Source organism: Opisthorchis viverrini, assembly GCF_000715545.1.
Source record: "Opisthorchis viverrini unplaced genomic scaffold opera_v5_62, whole genome shotgun sequence".
Classification (NCBI taxonomy): domain Eukaryota; kingdom Metazoa; phylum Platyhelminthes; class Trematoda; order Opisthorchiida; family Opisthorchiidae; genus Opisthorchis; species Opisthorchis viverrini.
The window spans coordinates 1,267,787-1,285,892 of record NW_008751718.1 but is presented as its reverse complement, the minus strand read 5'-3'; the positions used below and the strand labels follow the sequence as shown (position 1 = coordinate 1,285,892).

Below are 18,106 nucleotides of genomic sequence, written 5' to 3'. Positions count from 1 at the left end.
AAGCATTGATCTCCATAAATCATCCGGTTTTATGTCGTTGGTTGAAAAATAAACATTGGTATGAAGCAGAGAATAGTTATGTGAAGCTTGAAATGCAAAGCTTAAGCATATGTATGTTTATATCGCTTCAGCAGGACCTTTATGTACCTTACTGAAACTCGGAAAGATTCGAACCCCTTCTAGTCTGATTCCAAGTGTATTCACTCCGCGGCCGTGTCCCAGGGGACTATTTCGGTTGTATATACGCATGAAATAACGAGCACGCTGTGTATTTCTGAATTTTGTTAATACGCTGGGTGGCTAAAGAATTCCATTGTAGACGAGTTTGCCAAGTTACCGTATATAATGGCCGGTGTTGACGTTTTCATCTACGGAGTTCCGATATAAGACTTCTTAGAAGTGCAAGATGTTTGAGCTTGTTAGTTCCCTGTCAAAAAATGTTTTTTGGCAACGGCAAAAAGTTAACCTTTCTCCAACCACAGCAGTTTCGGCGTGAGACCCTGAAAATGCTTTTAATATTTGGGTTTCAAGAGATCAGTGTATTCAGTACAGCCCTGATCGATCATCGCTTGATGTTCATGTTCATTTGAGGCGAAATGAGAACAAGGATGACTAAAAACTCTTACTTTTTCATGACAGTGTATTCCAATATTTTTTGGTCCAATGAAATTTGAGATTAATCTCCAAACACCATGATACAGGCATGCCATCGTGAAAGATGTGAAATACTTGAGGTTTTAAGCTGGTTTAGAGCGCTCTTCAGGAACTCTCACCAAACCGTATAATCACTCACCCTCAGATCTACACCAGGATAAATTTAGACGCACACTAGTCCATCCTCAAGTTTCCACACAGACATTCTAATACAAAAACAATAATGGTTTCATTTGGGGTAAGCGCGGAAGTGTGTGTAAGATGCCAATCCGCCTTCTCGAGTGCAGCAAGTATGGCAGGACGATATAATCCGTGCTTATCTGACGCACATAAAACCTATCCTGAGAATGGCGCAAAGAAAGAATAGATTATATTCAAGTAGATATTTACCTCTCCTCTCTAAATACAGTGCTATACATTTTTTCCAATGAACGTCTAGTTTTCTGCGCAGAGTTTTTCACGCTTATGTAACTCACTTTCTCGTTCACTTAAAGGAACGCTAGATAACAGCTTTCTACTTCTCATGCGAATTGTTTCTTTTTTGGAATTCGGCTTCATTGTTTAACCAGTACACGTCAGTATGACTGAAGTCAAGTAACGGCATTAAACGGGGGCAATCAAACGGTAGCCGACTGCAAACTCAGCTTGAGAGTGATAGTACCCAATGGACCATAAGTCAGGCTTGCTGGCAGTCAGGAAAACGCTGGACGCTCGAGTGACAATGAAGCAATCAACCTTTTCAATGAACTTCTATAACGCGATCCGCTTTCAAAACGAACAGTATTGTTTGGTCACTCTGAAATCACCTTAGAAAAGAAGTGGCTTACATGAACCTACTGAATGGTGATTTCGCACTTCTTGTGTATTTATGCGATTAACCTGGTTAGCTTGGATCAAGGAGGGGCAGTAACCTTCAAATTCGCTCATGTTAGGGCTCATCAGCAGTTCATGTCTCTTTGTGACAAAACCCAGAACGCGATCTTGACAGGTAATTTTGTGCTTGTGCCTATCCGGCCCTAGCTCTCAGGTCTTCTCAGTCAAACAGTGCTATACGCGCCTGAAAATCTGATGAAAAGCGTTGATTAGCTTAGGTGTCTCCCTGAAAACAGTGAAACGCAAACTCAGTGCTTTTCATATCTGATGTGAGCTAGCCATAGTAATCGCTACCGAATGGGAGACAAACTCTTCAGAGAATAAATTCAGTAATCGCCCACGACAAAGCACTGGGATCAAGGAGTCCTTTGCCCCGTTATCTAATAATGCGATTATTATGTTTACTGAAACTAGACCCCTTCGATGTTGTACACCGGAGAGCGGCCAGTAAACTACGTCGTGCCTAAGATCCTGTTGAAAGCCACTATCCAGTACGACACCAAGGTATCAGCACAGATAGGGGCATATACTGAGTTCAAGTAATATTATTACTGCACATACCGATGAGCTACTGGAACTGATTTTCTGGGCGGGTAAGTGAAATCTTGGGATAACCTGGATCCTAAACAAGCTGCTGTATGCCTGATGAAGACATCCTTCGTAAAACGCACCTGGTATTTTGAGACTGAGTGCGATTTTTCAGTTTTTAACAAAGCATGGTATCTGTGGAGATGCTCAAATGCGTATGCATGGGTAACTTCCCGACGATGACGAAGGTTCATAACGCTAATTGCTTCCACAGTCCTATGTAATAAGAGGATAGATTGCTTTGCCACAGATGCTGCTTTAACTATTCGGTTTGAAATATCCTTAAAAGCAACGGAGTTGCATAACATGACGTCTAACAGGGATGCTGCAAAAAAGGGGTCGTTTTGAAGGGTTCGCAAAAGCACTCTCCAGTCACCTACGTTCCGATGTGCGGTATCGCGAATGCATTTCAATCTATGTGGAGAGAAAACCTTTCCTTTGAAAGGATTTTTATACCTCCATCAAAATCCTGAACGCCGGCTAATTACTGAAGGGAAAAATTCGTTTTTATGAGAATCCACATAATGGAATTCCATCCGACCAAACAAGGGGTGGTTATCTTTGCTTCACTCTACTGAGCCGATGAGTTTTCATCGCGTTCTCCTCTTTGTCACGATTTGAATACGCCAGCTTCAGTCATATTCATTTGACTACAGCCGGACACATAGTATTGAGAAATTACACTGTAAATGTATATGACTTTCGTTGTGACTGAGGAAATGGTAGCTAGTTTCGTCTGCCCATGCCGGTTAGATTTGTTTAATTTATGCGTATAACGTTATGCGATGAGCTCAGGTTTTGCACGGGTACTGTGGTCGACTGATTTTGCTTGGTCCCAGGCGTGGTGTTGGACCGACACAAAACTGTGTGTGGAAGCTGTACGGGAAACTCTGTAACAAACATAAGTTACATTACACAGCAGTCTCAGAAGAACTCTTTATCTTGACATGGTATGATATGACGAATTATTAAATACCCTTAGACTTGAAAAACTCTAAATATTTGCTGTTCATTCTTGGAGGACTACTTAGGCTCGTGTAATTTTGAGGCACCTTCGACTAGGAAACAAAAATCCTGCTCATGCAACAATCAGTGAACATTGAGCGATATGCATATTGCGAAAATTTAATCACTTTCCGATAATTACATTGAACTGGGTTGAGACAAACAAGCGAAGTTTCAGGTCATGCGGAGTTATGTGAGTTTTATGAGAGTGGAGAGGTGATAAGTGTTTGTGACACGACTCCATATTTGTTCACATTGGCCTTATGAGGATAAAAACAAGGAGAATAATGTTCCCTATACACCCCGGTTGCTAATTTATATTCTACAAGACTTTTTGTGCACGCAATCTTCGACTTCACCCAGCCGCTTTTAGCTACTCATAATTCGGGATTCGACTTCCAACGCTAAATAGGAACAGTACTGTTTAACTTTCCTCCCCATTGCGTGTTAACTGTGAATACACCCCCACAGACCGTTGGCACCACTGAACCGAGCTTCCTAGGCCATTTTGATGTACAATTATGATGTGACCAGCCGTGAGGTAGACCTTTTGCAACCACCAAATTTTTCCGTCTTCTCCGACTCGAATTTCTTAGTTCATTGATGACTCACATTAAACCTTAAGCCTTGGCCAAACCACTAGCTCCTCAGAGCTTTCAGTAACGCGGGCTCTTCCGCCCACTGTGCTTCTATCTCATGCATCTACGTCTAGAAAGGCCCTCTGACACCTTCACTCTGCCAACAGAGATGCCGTGCGGAAATTCTGCTACTCACATCCACGGGATGGTTGCAATTTTTTCTGAGAACCTGTCGAGTACCACCAACAACAGAACGCTCCGATTTCTACCTCAATATTCTACGTCCTCTAGACTCCGGAATGAATTTTTTAATTAAAAAACCCTTGAAAAAAACTGGCAGTCCACACCCTCCTCTGAACTTTGTTGTATGTTTTTCCTTGGAAATTTCGTAGTACCATCACAAAGAGGTCATGGATATGTTCGCCAGTAACAGGACCTTTTGGCCATTTAATACACCATTTAAAAGCCTGTGAACTCAATCATTCGGAATGTCTGCTCACCCTCACACTTTTGGTCTAAATGGTGCTATGACCTCGCATGTTAGGAATAGGTCGACACCGTTGCCAAACATTCTGCCCACAACTGTATCATTCGCCCCCCCTCCCAGTGTGTCCTGCGCTGTGGAACTATTTTTCACTGTTGGTAAATTTGACTATGCCTATTTGACAGTGCTCACTGCACTTTGCACCCTTAAACCTTTTGAACTTTATTGTTTCCGAAGTGGCTGTTTACGTTCCCATACCACAAAACTCTCACAAATCATGTTCCGTCTCTTCCGCAGCTCGCTTTGCTTCACTGTAATTCACTCTGCTGGAGGAAGCCCTCCATTAATTACTGTTCTCAAGAATGTTTCTTCATCTAACCTGAGCAGCAACTGCTTAAAACTGTCGCCTCGGATTCTCCAAAGTTTTGGTGTCACTTTTGACTAAAGGCCCTCTACCTGATTAAGAAGTCTCCTGGATGAACACAAATATGAATTTAAATACCATCAGTCTAGTGGCGAGTTGCTTGTGTACATGTCACAGTTATGGTCATCTTCACTAGAAGATTGTGCTGAGGTCTGTCTAGGATGCCTTTATATCTCGAAGACCTTCTATCAGGTTAGCCTTGTTAATCCCATTGCTGAACTGACTAATAGGTACTGACTCGGATTCGTGATACAGATTCAGATACACTTTCCTCACTCGGAGATGTGAAGAGGATGCCTTCCTTCCGGTGCCTGAAGTTGTACCCACATTTTTACATGATGGGACTCTCAACTTTATGAGGGTCGTGTTTCTCAAAGGCCTGATTTATATCGAATTAGTCATTATCAAATGCGTGGCGGCAGTTCTCTGAACACCGATCTTGCAGACACCTATGTTTGACAACCGCTGAACATAATAACATTTAATTTTTCTAGACCCACAGATTTTAGTTCTCCATCTGCAAGCTTCTCTCTTTTCAATTATTTTAATTAAAACGGTCTTTCCTTGACTCGTATATTGCAAACAACTCCACCATTTTTTGTGAATGAAATTAGTTTCAGTCTATGCATCTGAAAAACGGCTTTGTTTCGAACTTGAGCGGTGCTCCATCTGCATAACCGTTGTTCTTCTTTTATTCGGTGGAAGGTTATGCAATTTGTTGTCTCACGTTCTGTGGTCGGTGAGCTGCCGATACTTGCCTACCGTCTGGCTGGGGCTTTCTCGGGCAGTTTTGTCATCGCTATCGTGGTAAACGTTCCACAGAATTCAACTCCTCCTTCCCACACGTTTCTGCTCCTGAAGCCACCCACATCAATTCTTATTCTCTCGTCGCCGATTAAATCGGTATCCTTCCTAAGGGTCTGCGTACCTGCAGGAACCGTATTCCACTTTCTTTTTCCTGACTTTCTAAATTCTTCAACTTTTCAAGACTCTAAATGGTGTTGATCCGTTCAAACCTCTATGTTGCCCTTCGGCTATATTTCAAGCATGCGTTAGGTACTTTCAGTGTCATATATTAGTGTGCTAGTGTAATATTTTACATGTAATATGGTAATATATTCCTTGTACGAGTGGTGGCCTCCGTTTTCAACGAATTCGATATCCAACATTCTCAAGTGAGCCCGCTCACTAGGACTCCTCACTTGAACGTTAACTGTTTCTTTGAGTTATAGGAGAAAATCACCCCACTACACCTCAACCCCATGAGATCTTCCACAGTTGCTTTGTGCTCAGTTTTTTAACATAACTTAAAAATAAAGCCCAGAAACAGAACAAAACAACAAACAACGAACTTGGAAAAGTTGTTCCCTCTGCACAAGTATGCTTTCATGTCATAGTCAAACAAATATGTGGAACTTCTTTCAATGAACAGAACGCCCTTGTTGCGGGGTTTCTTCTGCAGAACTACCGTCTTTAGTTATTAGTGACTAGTATTCTGTTCAATGTTTATCCTTCAGCACAATCAGCTCCCACGTTTGTCGTCGTAAATCTCTATGTGCATAGGTTGCGGTCTATCAGTAAGTGCCTACCGTATTCACCATGTGGACGTTTCTTCAGGACAGGATGTGTAAGACTTGCGCAAACTGAAATGTTTGTTCTGCCATTCTGTTAAGGTTTTAAAACGCAGTTCAGGCTCACCACGTAACGAAAAATAAGGGCATAGCTATTAAATTTGTTAGACCGTGAAATTCGGTTTACAGGTAGTAATAGTTCCCCAAAAGCGCAAATTTTCCTGCCACTTGTTTTCCAAAATCTTTTGAACAACCTGTCAATCTTGGAAAATCTGTTTGAGGAGCTGACTACTTGAGCAGAATGATGCACAAATTTACGCTTGTTTCCAGGCGTATTGTTACATGTTCACGCTTTCCTGCTTGGATTCTAGCAAATAAAGCGTTATCGGCTGCTTGAATCCCAAAAAAACCTAAAAAGCATGCTAAGAAGACAAATCAAGCGGAATATTGATAAGCATATTTCCTCAAGCGTTAAGGCTGCTCCTGATTACGGACGGATCGTTCAAAAACTGTTGGCCGTCAGACAAGCACTAAATATTTCCACTTTGCCAAAACAATCTCAAGATACTCCTTTAGTACTGGCACAATCCTGAAAGGATTGTTGTATGATAAGTTCCTTGGTACAGTCAGTCTTTGGACAATTTTAGGTTGGTGTGATTAGTTGCCTTGTCATTCATACTTGTCACTTGTAGCTTACCATGCAACATTGTTTTCATTCAGATAAAATACATTCTCAAACGTTGAGTTATTTCATTCATGAAACATATGAACAACCTGACTTTAATTTGGTGACCCATTTAGTCAGCCTAAGGTTCAACCAGGCCAATATTCCAACTCATCAGTCTTCTGGCGTCCACACCGCCTCAGTCAGAGAAGGTAGGACGTTTACGGAAACACGTAAATGGTCATCGTTTTTGTTTGAAGAATGAACGCGTCATTTTTCTATTATTAAGAGTACTTTGTGCGACGTCCCACACAATGGCAATCAAGGTACAGAAAAACAAAGCGGATGTTCTATCTGTATCGCGCTCGTCATACGCACTGTTCCTATGGAGACGACGCGGAGCTACTTCACATAACGATGACTTGTTATTTCTTCGGCTAAACAACAAAGTGAAACTAAATTTAGCCACTTTCTCACAAAAGCACCCATTGTTTCAGATCGGCTGTTGCATTCCCCGATTCTCAGGTGGGCATAATGGAAGAGGCCTTCAGTTTGTTTGTCCTTCTCCTTGATAAATAAGACTGCGTTTATTTTTATTATAGAGGCAATTTGCTGAAAATGCATCAACATAGATTTTGACATCCAAATAGAAGTGAACTGTGACAAGCTGCATCCCTATACGACTGTGTAGAATACTTAATCGGTCGACTTTTAAGCGAGTGATTCTAATTTTCAATTATCATGCCTTGGGGATTTCACACACGCCACACAACCAACCGATTAGCATATGATCACCTGGCTTCTAAGCCACAGATGCTGTGGAATCTGAATGAACGTTATACACTACTCATAAGATTACTGAATGTTGTTCTTGCTCATTGTTTCGTACAGCTTTTTCGTCTTTCACCTGACCATTCGATCACAGCAGCTTAGCTAAAGTCACCATGATTTTCACCATGAACAGGGAGCGAGCTGTCCGAAATATGACATGTAGTCAAAATTTTGGTCTAAACGTTCTTCGGTCTGAAGCCTGTTAGGGCTCGTAAAACGTGCATACAATGAGGAGCTGACTGGAGGCCTTTGGATCTTCTTGTGTTCTAACGTTTTCCCCACATTCGAGATATGTAACCGAAAGTTCCACGCTACCTAACGGTGTCTGTTTCATTGCCAAGCATGTATCAGAATTAAAGAGGAGAGGTTGTTTTTAGAAACCCTTTCTCAACTCAGTAATTCAAAGTTAAATTCTTGGTTTTCACCACATATGCGAGCTCCTCTTCGATATGATGAATAGTACGGCGGTATGATGAACAAGCCTACTGCACGTAGGAAGCCACTGTTATGCATTCTCAGGGGAAAACACATGCACTTTTCAGTGCGCGATGAACCAGAAGCGAATAGCGCTTAACAGCTCACGAAGCCCTAGAAGATAGGTTTTTACTCTCTATCTTCATGTATTAAGATAGACTACAGAGGGCCACGATGTTCTGCAGAGGTCGCAGATGGACGAGACAGAACCGAGCAAACAGAAGATTTGAGAACTTTTCCTGTCGTTACTTTAGGTCATGCTATGTTTCGGTACGAAGCGAATACCAAAATCATTTCGACTACAAGCGGGAAGTTGTCCGAGAAACATTTAAAGAAGTGAGAACACATTCGATTCATTCATTTTAAAGAGTTGTTTGATGCTATTTTAATGATTGTGAGGAATGTAAATAGTACGAATTGCTAACTCTGCGAACGTAATCGTTGCATGCGCAACGGGCGCGACGCACAGACAATTTTATCAGGAACGAGAATCAGACATGCCGCTCTTTCACTTGTTCAAACTTAACCCGATGAGCCTAAAGGCAGAAAGCACTGTGCTTCACCATGTGAAACACATATCAAGAACACAGGGTGGTCAGAAAATACAAGACAACTAAAGCAAAAAATGATTATTTGAAAATTAGATGAAGCAAACCAACGTTGAGCGTTTTGATAATTAGTCCTTCAGATCTATGGCGTGTAGTATCTGCCTGAACCCTAATAGCTCAGTTTTATGGCCCTTAATTCGGCAGTTAGCATCGTGAGTAAGAACCTTGTTAATGAATCGACCACAGTTCAAATTCGAAGTGATATGCCACGTTGATCTATGGTTGGAGCTACTGTTCTTGAAAATGTCTGGTGACTAAACACATTCTTGTTCCTTAAGTTGAGCTCCCTTACTTAGATGATGTTCTCTTGGAGTGACTACTTTGCAGTATTTCATTCGAAACTACTAACTTTTTTGAAAATCTCAAATAGCTCCGTCTGCTCTGATTCTACCGGTCAATCTACAATGCTCCATTTTGAAATTAAGTAAATGTCAATCCTGTTGGAAAAAACTTCAGCCTGGATTACTCAGTTTGGCCTTCATCTAGTGGCAGATCAATATGTTGCACAAAATTCACGTCGTGGCCATTTTTTGGTCACATCCTATTTGTAAATGGCAAATATGTTGACCGAACATGAACCCACGTATTGAATGATGTGACTGGGATTAAAACAAATCACCTAAAACCTCCATCAGCAAGGATTGTTCGAAAATAGCACGCCAGAAATCATTCTTCTCAAACGTGAGTTTCACCAAACTTTAGTTTCTCTCGACATGCCATCCACGGACTTCCTCGATATTTCTTAAATTTTTTTTAATTTTATCTTATACCGATGTAGGATGATCGGATTGCGTGTTGTCGTCAACGGTTTTCGAAAATCGCTTGGAAACCTGTATTATCGTAGATTTCTTCAAAGGGTTTTGTTTACATTTACTAAATGATAGCGGTGGACATAACTTCATCTAGTTAAATGAAAGTATGCAATTTTCCACGCTGCCGAATAAACGCATAGGCCTTCAGGAACGTCTGGACTTCTTCAGGTTCGTATATGAGGAATCACATCAGTAATGATGCTAGTCTTAGTAAATTGCTTCCGATTTATTCCCGCTTAGCGAAACATGGGCTGTAGATTAGGTTGTAGATTGACTCGGTGAATGCAATGGACCATCATCTCCGCTACTCAGAGCTTAGGTTTTCAACTAGGGAGCTTTGGTCTATGAAATTGGATTCAGCGTGAGCTGTGATTTACGAAACTTACTGTTGGCTAATAATGCTCCGAAATCTAGCCGAGTTCTCGGTAAGTTCATTCAAATGCATTTATAGGCTAAGAGTCACCCGGCTTGTTGTAGATCCTATTTACCTTGGGCCAAGTTGACGGAACGTGCTTTCTGCTTTTCCCAAATTCCGCCACTTTCGGTGGTGTAGTGTGAGGCAAAAACAAAGTTACTTGCATCTGTTAGAAGTAACATCAGCAATATGTATTTCCTCATCTGTAGTGCTCAGAAGTGTTTGCTGCTGTGTAAAGAAGGACTACACATGCAAAAAAACACTCCGCACACACGAAACCATATGGAACCGACATTCTATAGAAATCATGAACTCCTTCCTCATAGGCGCTTTGCGCAGAATTAACGAAATACTGGGACCGGTATTTTGGTGCACCAAATGCTGAAAAATGCTCAACTGTTAGTGCTTTGAACTGTACTACTTTCATAGATGAGGTAGGTTGAATATTTCTTGCGACATCGACCAAGTTACAAACCTACGGGGCGTCCGAATTTATCCAATCCATGTGTATGCAGTAATGTGGAGTTATTCTGAACTAATGTGGACCTGATCTCCTGGTTTTTCTAAAGTGAATAATTTACTTCTAATGAAAGAAGAATTCAATTTTGGATGGTATCCTGAACTACTCATCAACAACCACTTGATGACTGACTAGTTCTCGAGTTCATGCGACTACTGGATTGAAAATACACTCCATCTAACTTTGTGTTGTTTCACACGAACCAGTTTGTGCTGTAGTCATAACGTCATCCGTTGTAATGACACCTTTCACATTTAACACAGTTGAAGTTACACAAAGTCTTTTTATGTTACTTCCGTCGTCAATTATTCATCTCCCGATTTCTGCCATTCACATAAAGCTTACTCCATAAATCATACATATTTCTGTATGCGCCATCATAACAACAGGTGTTGCTTGGTACCGGTTGAGATGTTCAATTCCATATGCCACTGAAATCATTCTGTTGTAGCTCTTTGTTGTGGCTCATTAATGAAACTCAGAGTCAACCCAATTGTATACGCTTTTGTGCTCATGGATGGCACCACGTGCCCGCCTTTTCGTTTGAGGTCACCAAATGGAACGTTGCCATGCTCAACGATAACGTTAGATGAAAAGTGATCGAGTGATCCGTGGCTCTTGTAAACTGATGAGACTCGCTACACGAGTGGATATCACCTAACTCAGTGCCACTGTTGGCTGAAAGCTAAAATCGACGCTTCTCCCTGATGGGACCTAAGGGCAAATGGATGGAGAAGATAGCACTAGGGGGGGAGTTATCACTCGGGAAACAGGTCACAGCCACACTTCACCCAGTGAATCAGTTTGATGTAAGGATACATCAGATATTTCGTTGTGCTATACCCTCCGACCCAGAGCATATACTTCTCGCAAATTCAATGGTATGAAAAAATTAGTTGACCTTTAGTGGCTCAAATCACCTTGTACAGGACCCACGTCCCTTCTAAGATAAGAAATAGTGTTTTCCCCGGTGCAACACTACTCCGTTCGGGTAAGAAACAGGCTTCTGTGAAGGCGATGATGATTCGCTTATCATATACTTGTAAACTGAGATACGTGATCCATCCAGGCCCGAAGCTGTTACATTTTCTCCCTTGGGTCGAACTAATTCAAGTTCATTTTTCACTTAAAAGCCACACGTACTTTAAACAATGATTAGTGTTAGCGGCTGATCCATAAACATTGGGTGAAACGTCGGGTCAGCAAGTGACCTCTGATATCTCCAAACTAATGAAACACTCACCCCTGAGCAACGTCAGCCTGAATCACACATTTATAGAACCACATACAACCAATCAAATGGTTTGGTTATTTGGCGCCAGGGAGAGGCCCTCGTTAACAAATATATCAGAACAACAGAGACGAAATGCTGAGCCGGTCACATCTGGGCTGCAATACATAAACTTGTATCACAAAGCGCCTTGATTTTCGACATTGATTGGGCAGATTTCTACTCCCTAGCTACAGTGAAGCTAGGTAAGTCGGTCGGAGAATGAGAATCGACGGAAATGTGTTTTTTCCTCAAAACTAATCTAACATGAAATAACTATGGGAGGCTTAAACTTTCCCTTGATGTAATAAACATTCCATTTTCCTCTAGACATTAAGGGCCAGTAGGCGCTAGCTCTAATGTATGTTCACCGTTTTACGTCCACACCGTATGCAGCACTTCGAGGAAACCTGTTGTGACATGAGCACTTCCAGTTGCGTAATGCGGGATGAAATTTTCGATTTGAAATTCCAAACTGTCCTAATACAACCTATAAAATCCCTCGAAATTGATTTCAAACAACGGAAAGAGATACAGGTAATGGTATGCTGTGTCAAGAAGCACCAGGTGTAGTGAGTTGAGTGATCGTACAGCCGTTTATATTGCTCAAAGACAGATTATCCTTGCTACATCCAATGACAACTTTGCTGGAATTCCACCAGGATAAATCTTTTGTAAGAAACTGACTTACTGCACAAATGCCCATAAGTGAGACCAAGCAGACCCGCGTCACGGTGCAAGTGAACGATGTTGATGTTATCACAAGGCGACTAAGATTTTCATTCAGAAATGTGGAAGCCTTCTGGTCCAAGCATGATTGTCTACGGATGATCAATAGTATTTATAATGCATATCAAGATGCTGGCATCGGTTGTTTATTAACTTCCACTGAAACCTAATGTTCCAGCTCCCCAAAACTGCTTGACCCAATAGTCTTTGTATTGCTGTCAGGTTGTCTCAGATAGACCTCCGTTCAACTTTGGATCAAACCCAAAACTCTGAGAAAAGATACCACGATTCCTGTCATCTACTACGAGCACACTAGTGACCGGTGAACTTGCTTGTTCTCATGAGGTGACAACCTCGGATTACGCTCAACATTGCACGATCTTTAATCATTTACTTGCGTTCCAACATTCGTACACGAAGTGCATGAAAACGCTTTAGGGTTCTAAACATAGTTGTTTTATCTAACTGCTGTCCCCACTCCATGCCTAAATCAATGCTCTAAATCAATACTCACCAACATGAAACACAACAGCATTATTGCGAGCAAGTAGGGGCGAAATTTACAATGGATCTGGTATTAGTTAAACTGTACTTTTGACCTTCAATCTAGACTGTTAAATTGGCATTGGTCGAATGCACATGATCATCCAGCATCGCTTCCATGAGATGCCTGTACACTCATCATCCTCGGCCGTGCTTCTTCGACATGACTGAGCACTCGCGATCGTTGCTGAATTGATTGACTGGCTAAGTGCCCAATGAGAAGCTAGCTTTTCTCCCCCGGATTCTTGATGGCTTCCCAACTGCGATTTTTTCAGAGTCTCAGTAAGTTTCGCGCATTCTAAGGTTATCTCCAGGTATCTGACCTATCTAAAAATAACCTCCCATAAAGCAGATCAGCTGGTCTTCAGACCTTTATACTACTTGAAACCAAGGTCACATGTTCCCAATCCTATCTAGATGTGATTACAGAGGAAGAGTTTCGGTAATGTTCGAGTGTGAACAAAATTTCCCAGTTGTCAGCACGAGTCGTCTGCGATGAGATGAAGGTATAGCGATATTCGGGTTTTCTACTTTTAGTGAATGAAATTTAGGTCTGAAATCTTGAACCCCATGCATTACTTTCAAAATACTTGACCGTAGGTGATATATTTCGGATGTAGCTTTCTTTCATTCGTTTCAAACAGCCAACGTTGAGTGTGCATCAGAGTTCACTCATTTCTGTTGCCCCTAACCCTTTTCAGAAACTCACTGTTCATTTTCCGATTAGACCAATGAGAATATATGCCGGTCCAGTGCAAACCGACCTGAATGTGAGCTGAAATTCATGGACAGATCACAAAACGGTGGTCTCATTCATCAATCATTCACAGTTGTCGTTGATCTCCGAGTAATAGTTTTTTTCCCAACACCGCTATGCTTTTGATTTTCTCTGCCGTGTGAACAAAACCACTTCCTCAACTATTGAACATTTTGTGTTGGCCTAATTGTTCCATGAACAACGGCGTAATTGCTGCAACAATCCATTAATATTTTCTCTACCAAAAGTTTTAATATCATAGCTAGAATAGTCTCTATGAAGTCCTCATAGGCTTCTCAATAGTGATGTGCATGTATAGGTTCCTACGAGGATTCAGCAAATGTTGAGTAACTTACTTGCTTGACTAATTCACTGAAGTACGGCTGAAACCTTGTTTCAACTTTTGATATTGCGGGTCATGAAGCAGAGCAACGCATGTTTACTGCGAACTTCGTTCTATCGATTACAACTAGAGGTAGTGCGTACTTTTTACTCGCCCCACCCAAGCACGCTTTACTGTCTGAATTTACACTGCAGCTACATAACAAACTGGTTTGGTACCAAAGTACAACTACCTACAGCGTCGAGTGACAAAGTCACATTACCAGATCCTCCTTGCAAACGTTCGATTAGGAACTGGAGGCAGTCCTTGGTCAGGGAGTTCTCTAGTCTTACATGCACCACAGTGAGTGAATCGATGATCGCACATGTTTTAGTGAGCAAATATTCATTAAACTAAGTATAAACTCATTGGAAATTGAACATATATTTGACAGACACTCGAGCACCATTTATTCAATTCAACAGGGGCGCTATTCCAATTATATGCATGTCATAACTTGGTCCACGTATTTGCTCCACACAGAGCTTCCAATTCAAGCAAAAAAGATGATGACAGTCTTGTTTCAGAGCGTTCTTTTAGGTACCTTGCTATGTTCTTAGCTCAGATGTAAACGCTCGTTCATAACCAATAGGAAGCCCATATCAGATTGGTCCAGTGGGTCAATTTTTGTTATATTCAGTTCCCGTATCTTAGACTTATAAGTCACCTGGTGAAACTAGGAATCAACGTATTCAGTAAAAATCCCCGTAAAGAAGTAGGCTCCTTATTAATCTATATGCTTAAAGTGAATACCCATTATACATTTTTTGATGAATAGTGGTGGATAGTGTGGACAGAGCTATTACACCGCAAAAACTGTCCCCAAAAGCAAACAAATCATTTCTGAGCAAACGTCGCTGCTATTCAGAAGGTGGTTTTGTCCCCATTCTTTGCCTCTAGAATGCGATTCACATGAGAATCAAAAGGTCCCAGCTCGAGGTCGTTTGACATCTAAGAATATTTTGAAATTGCCAATCGCTCCTTGTTTAGTCTTTCACAGGAAATCATGTGCTATTTGTTTTTGGAGAGAAAAACCGATGATGTTAACAACGAGAAAGGGTTCCAACTTAGTAGGAACAGTGTCCACTAAAACTAAAACTAAAATTAAAAGCTGCAGAAATGTTACACTAGACCATCGCTTACTGAACCTCTCGACTGAAATCATCCAAATGGCACTCCTCATCTGAGAATGCCTTTTACTGTGCAGTACATAATCCGGATTAATACGGGAAACATGTGATCTGCACTTCGCTTTTCGTCTAATCGGGCAAGATTTATCACACACAAGTCATCGAAAATACATGTCACAAAATAAATCAGGGAAAGCACAATCATATACTTCAGGAAGAGCTTGAATTTTTTATTATTGAACGGATACAGTCAGATGAAGCATCCAAAAATGAACGATGGAAAAGATGTTAAACTTTTTCCGCTGGCACTCAGTAACGTAGCGAACAGAGGCAGAATTTAGAAAACTAGTGTAATTTAAAAAAATTTAAATCTGTCACCATTTTTCTCATCAGAGATGTATTTTTTCACCAATTCCTGCACAATAAAGAAGTGAAATTCAGCCCTCTGCAGCTTCTGAGAAAACACGCTAAAGCGTATAGGACACTCTCGACTGACCAAAATGGCCGAATAAACAAACTATGTCAGGCAATCCCTGTCCACGTGGTAAAAGAAAATACGCTGTCATGCAAAATAAGGACTAAATGTGGGGAATTAATAGTAACTGGACGGAAAACAATGGGCCATCCTTAGAGGTTGAATGGATGGATGACTGTTTGTTTTATGAGCTCGAAAGTTCATTTGCGAACGTTTTGCCGTCCGCCCGGGTGAAACCACTAATCCGTTGGAATACAATTTGGTGGCCATTTTGTGGGGCTGAGTAGTGCGGTGCTCCACTTTATATAGCCACTGTATATGACGGCTTTATCCATTAGGAATAGTCATTTGTTTGTCAATCGTCCTAGTACGTCTGCAGGTCCGTGCTCTGATCAACTGATGTTCAGATTACTCCTTTGTTTTAGGTCTACGAACTGATTATCTTAATCTTGCTGCTTTTATCGCCGGTCTTTCCAACAGTGAGGGGATCTTTTGAGTTCTTCGGTTAAGTTTTGAGTTCTCTACTCTCAAGAGTGAAAAGGTTCAGCCTAGTTTGCTGTCTATTGATCGATTATACGATTGGCAACCATGTTTCAAGCTTTTGTGTCCGCCCCGTATTTCCTCTTTAGTATTTCCGTGTGGAAAATGGGTAACGGATAAGATTCTCTGATGTCTGCCTAAATTTATGCCAACCGTCTGAACGGATCTTTCAGGTGTGTCTAATAGTACTAATAATACTAATGAAAGGAAGAAAACCTTCGATGCGGAGTCATTTACAGACCATTGAACAGGGCAGCAAAACTCTAATTTGCACCTTAGTTACAAAAACTGGACACAGATCTTCTCCCGAACGAGTCTTCCTAGAGATTCATTGCCACCACTCATTCGTCGGTCAAATCCAAGCAAATGTTACAAAGTGGCCCCACGAATTCCGCAACAGAATTCCCCTTTTCAGTCGACGCAAAGCGAAATTCTACGAACAACACATACTACTCGCGTGCCTCCCTAATCAGTAGTATCACCGTTACCCTAATAGTAGTCCGGTGCACAACACCGTTTACTGCTTCCCTGTCGACTTGTGTTTCGTAAACGAAACCGAATTTCTGCTCCTGGAGTTCTGTTCATTAGACACCGTGTTTCCCACGTGTTGGGGTAGACCCACTATGAGATCACCTGTGCCTACTGTGTAGAGGAATCCGCTCCATTGACCTCTTAACCATGCCGTTCATGTTTTCATGGTATGATTTTCATTTGCAGTCTTGTTTTGGCGTTCCTTGAGTAGAACTCGTTTTAAAACCACCTGCAAAGATAATTTTCTGCTTTATTCTAGGCTTGTCTCCGCATCTTTCTGGATAGAATTCATATGCAACATTTAGTAGTTTTTGTGATGGGTTAGCATTTTACCATTGTGGGCTCTTAACTGACGGTTTGGATCACTTGTCTGATTAGCCAGTGTCTAGCAAACGTGTTTCACTTTTCGTTTCACTTTCTATTATAAATCTGCCTGCTCTAAACCCAGTGTTGAGCAGCTCATTTGGGTTCCGCGTGGTAGTCGTCGACGAAAGTAATCTCCATATGGCGAAACCAGAGCTTCGCGTCCATTACTACTATTAAGATGGGTTCCGATATCTGCATTATTGCTGTGATGATAGTTATGTAGGTGGCTTCTTATGATCTCTCTTCTAGGGGAGACCACAATTTGTCCATTCCATCGTGTCATTTATCACTAAATATAGTGACGTAAACCTACAATGCAGCTAGCACAGAGTAAATGCACCAAGTAAGAACCAAATAGGCATGTTTATAAACATCAAAGATAATTGTCCCAGATCTCGATAGACCCAAGGTGGGTGTAGATTCCGTGGGGACGAAAGTAGATCAAAGCGTTTTCAAAACTATAGGCGCAATCCACTTAGGGAGGAAAAATTCCACAAATCCTTGTTATCTTCCTCCTAGAGTGTCTGGCTTGCTGCAACTACCGTCTGCGCTGACTGTTCCAGGTATAAGTCCCTCCAACTTCTAACCATCCACTTCTAGCTGAGCAAATGCCTTTCGAAATGTTGTATTTGTAAGCCTCCATCATTATTTACAGTGTGCAATAAAGACGATTTCAACCAATCAAGAAAGTTCATCAGAACAGATGGTCTTCTATGAAGAATGACAGCCTACAATACAGATTTGTTTGTTACAGACGCGTTGAAATCAGCCACTTTCGTTGCCTAGTTTTACCTTTCTTCCTCCTGATACAAGTGTTTCTTGAAAACAGAGAAGAGCTTGGTCAGCCAACCAGGCGAGGAAGCTAGTATATATATATATATA

At 41.4% G+C, this 18,106-nt stretch overlaps 1 protein-coding gene across 1 annotated transcript in view; it reads left to right on the top strand.

The window, feature by feature from the left end:
* Positions 1-18,106, top strand: part of T265_04016 (hypothetical protein) — a gene marked incomplete at both ends in the record, with an annotated part of 96,488 nt that overhangs the window by 68,308 nt on the left and 10,074 nt on the right. Inside the window, one exon of the mRNA XM_009168634.1 lies at positions 8,301-8,482. Coding sequence (XP_009166898.1) covers positions 8,301-8,482 — 182 coding nt within the window. The remainder of the gene's footprint in view (positions 1-8,300; positions 8,483-18,106) is intronic.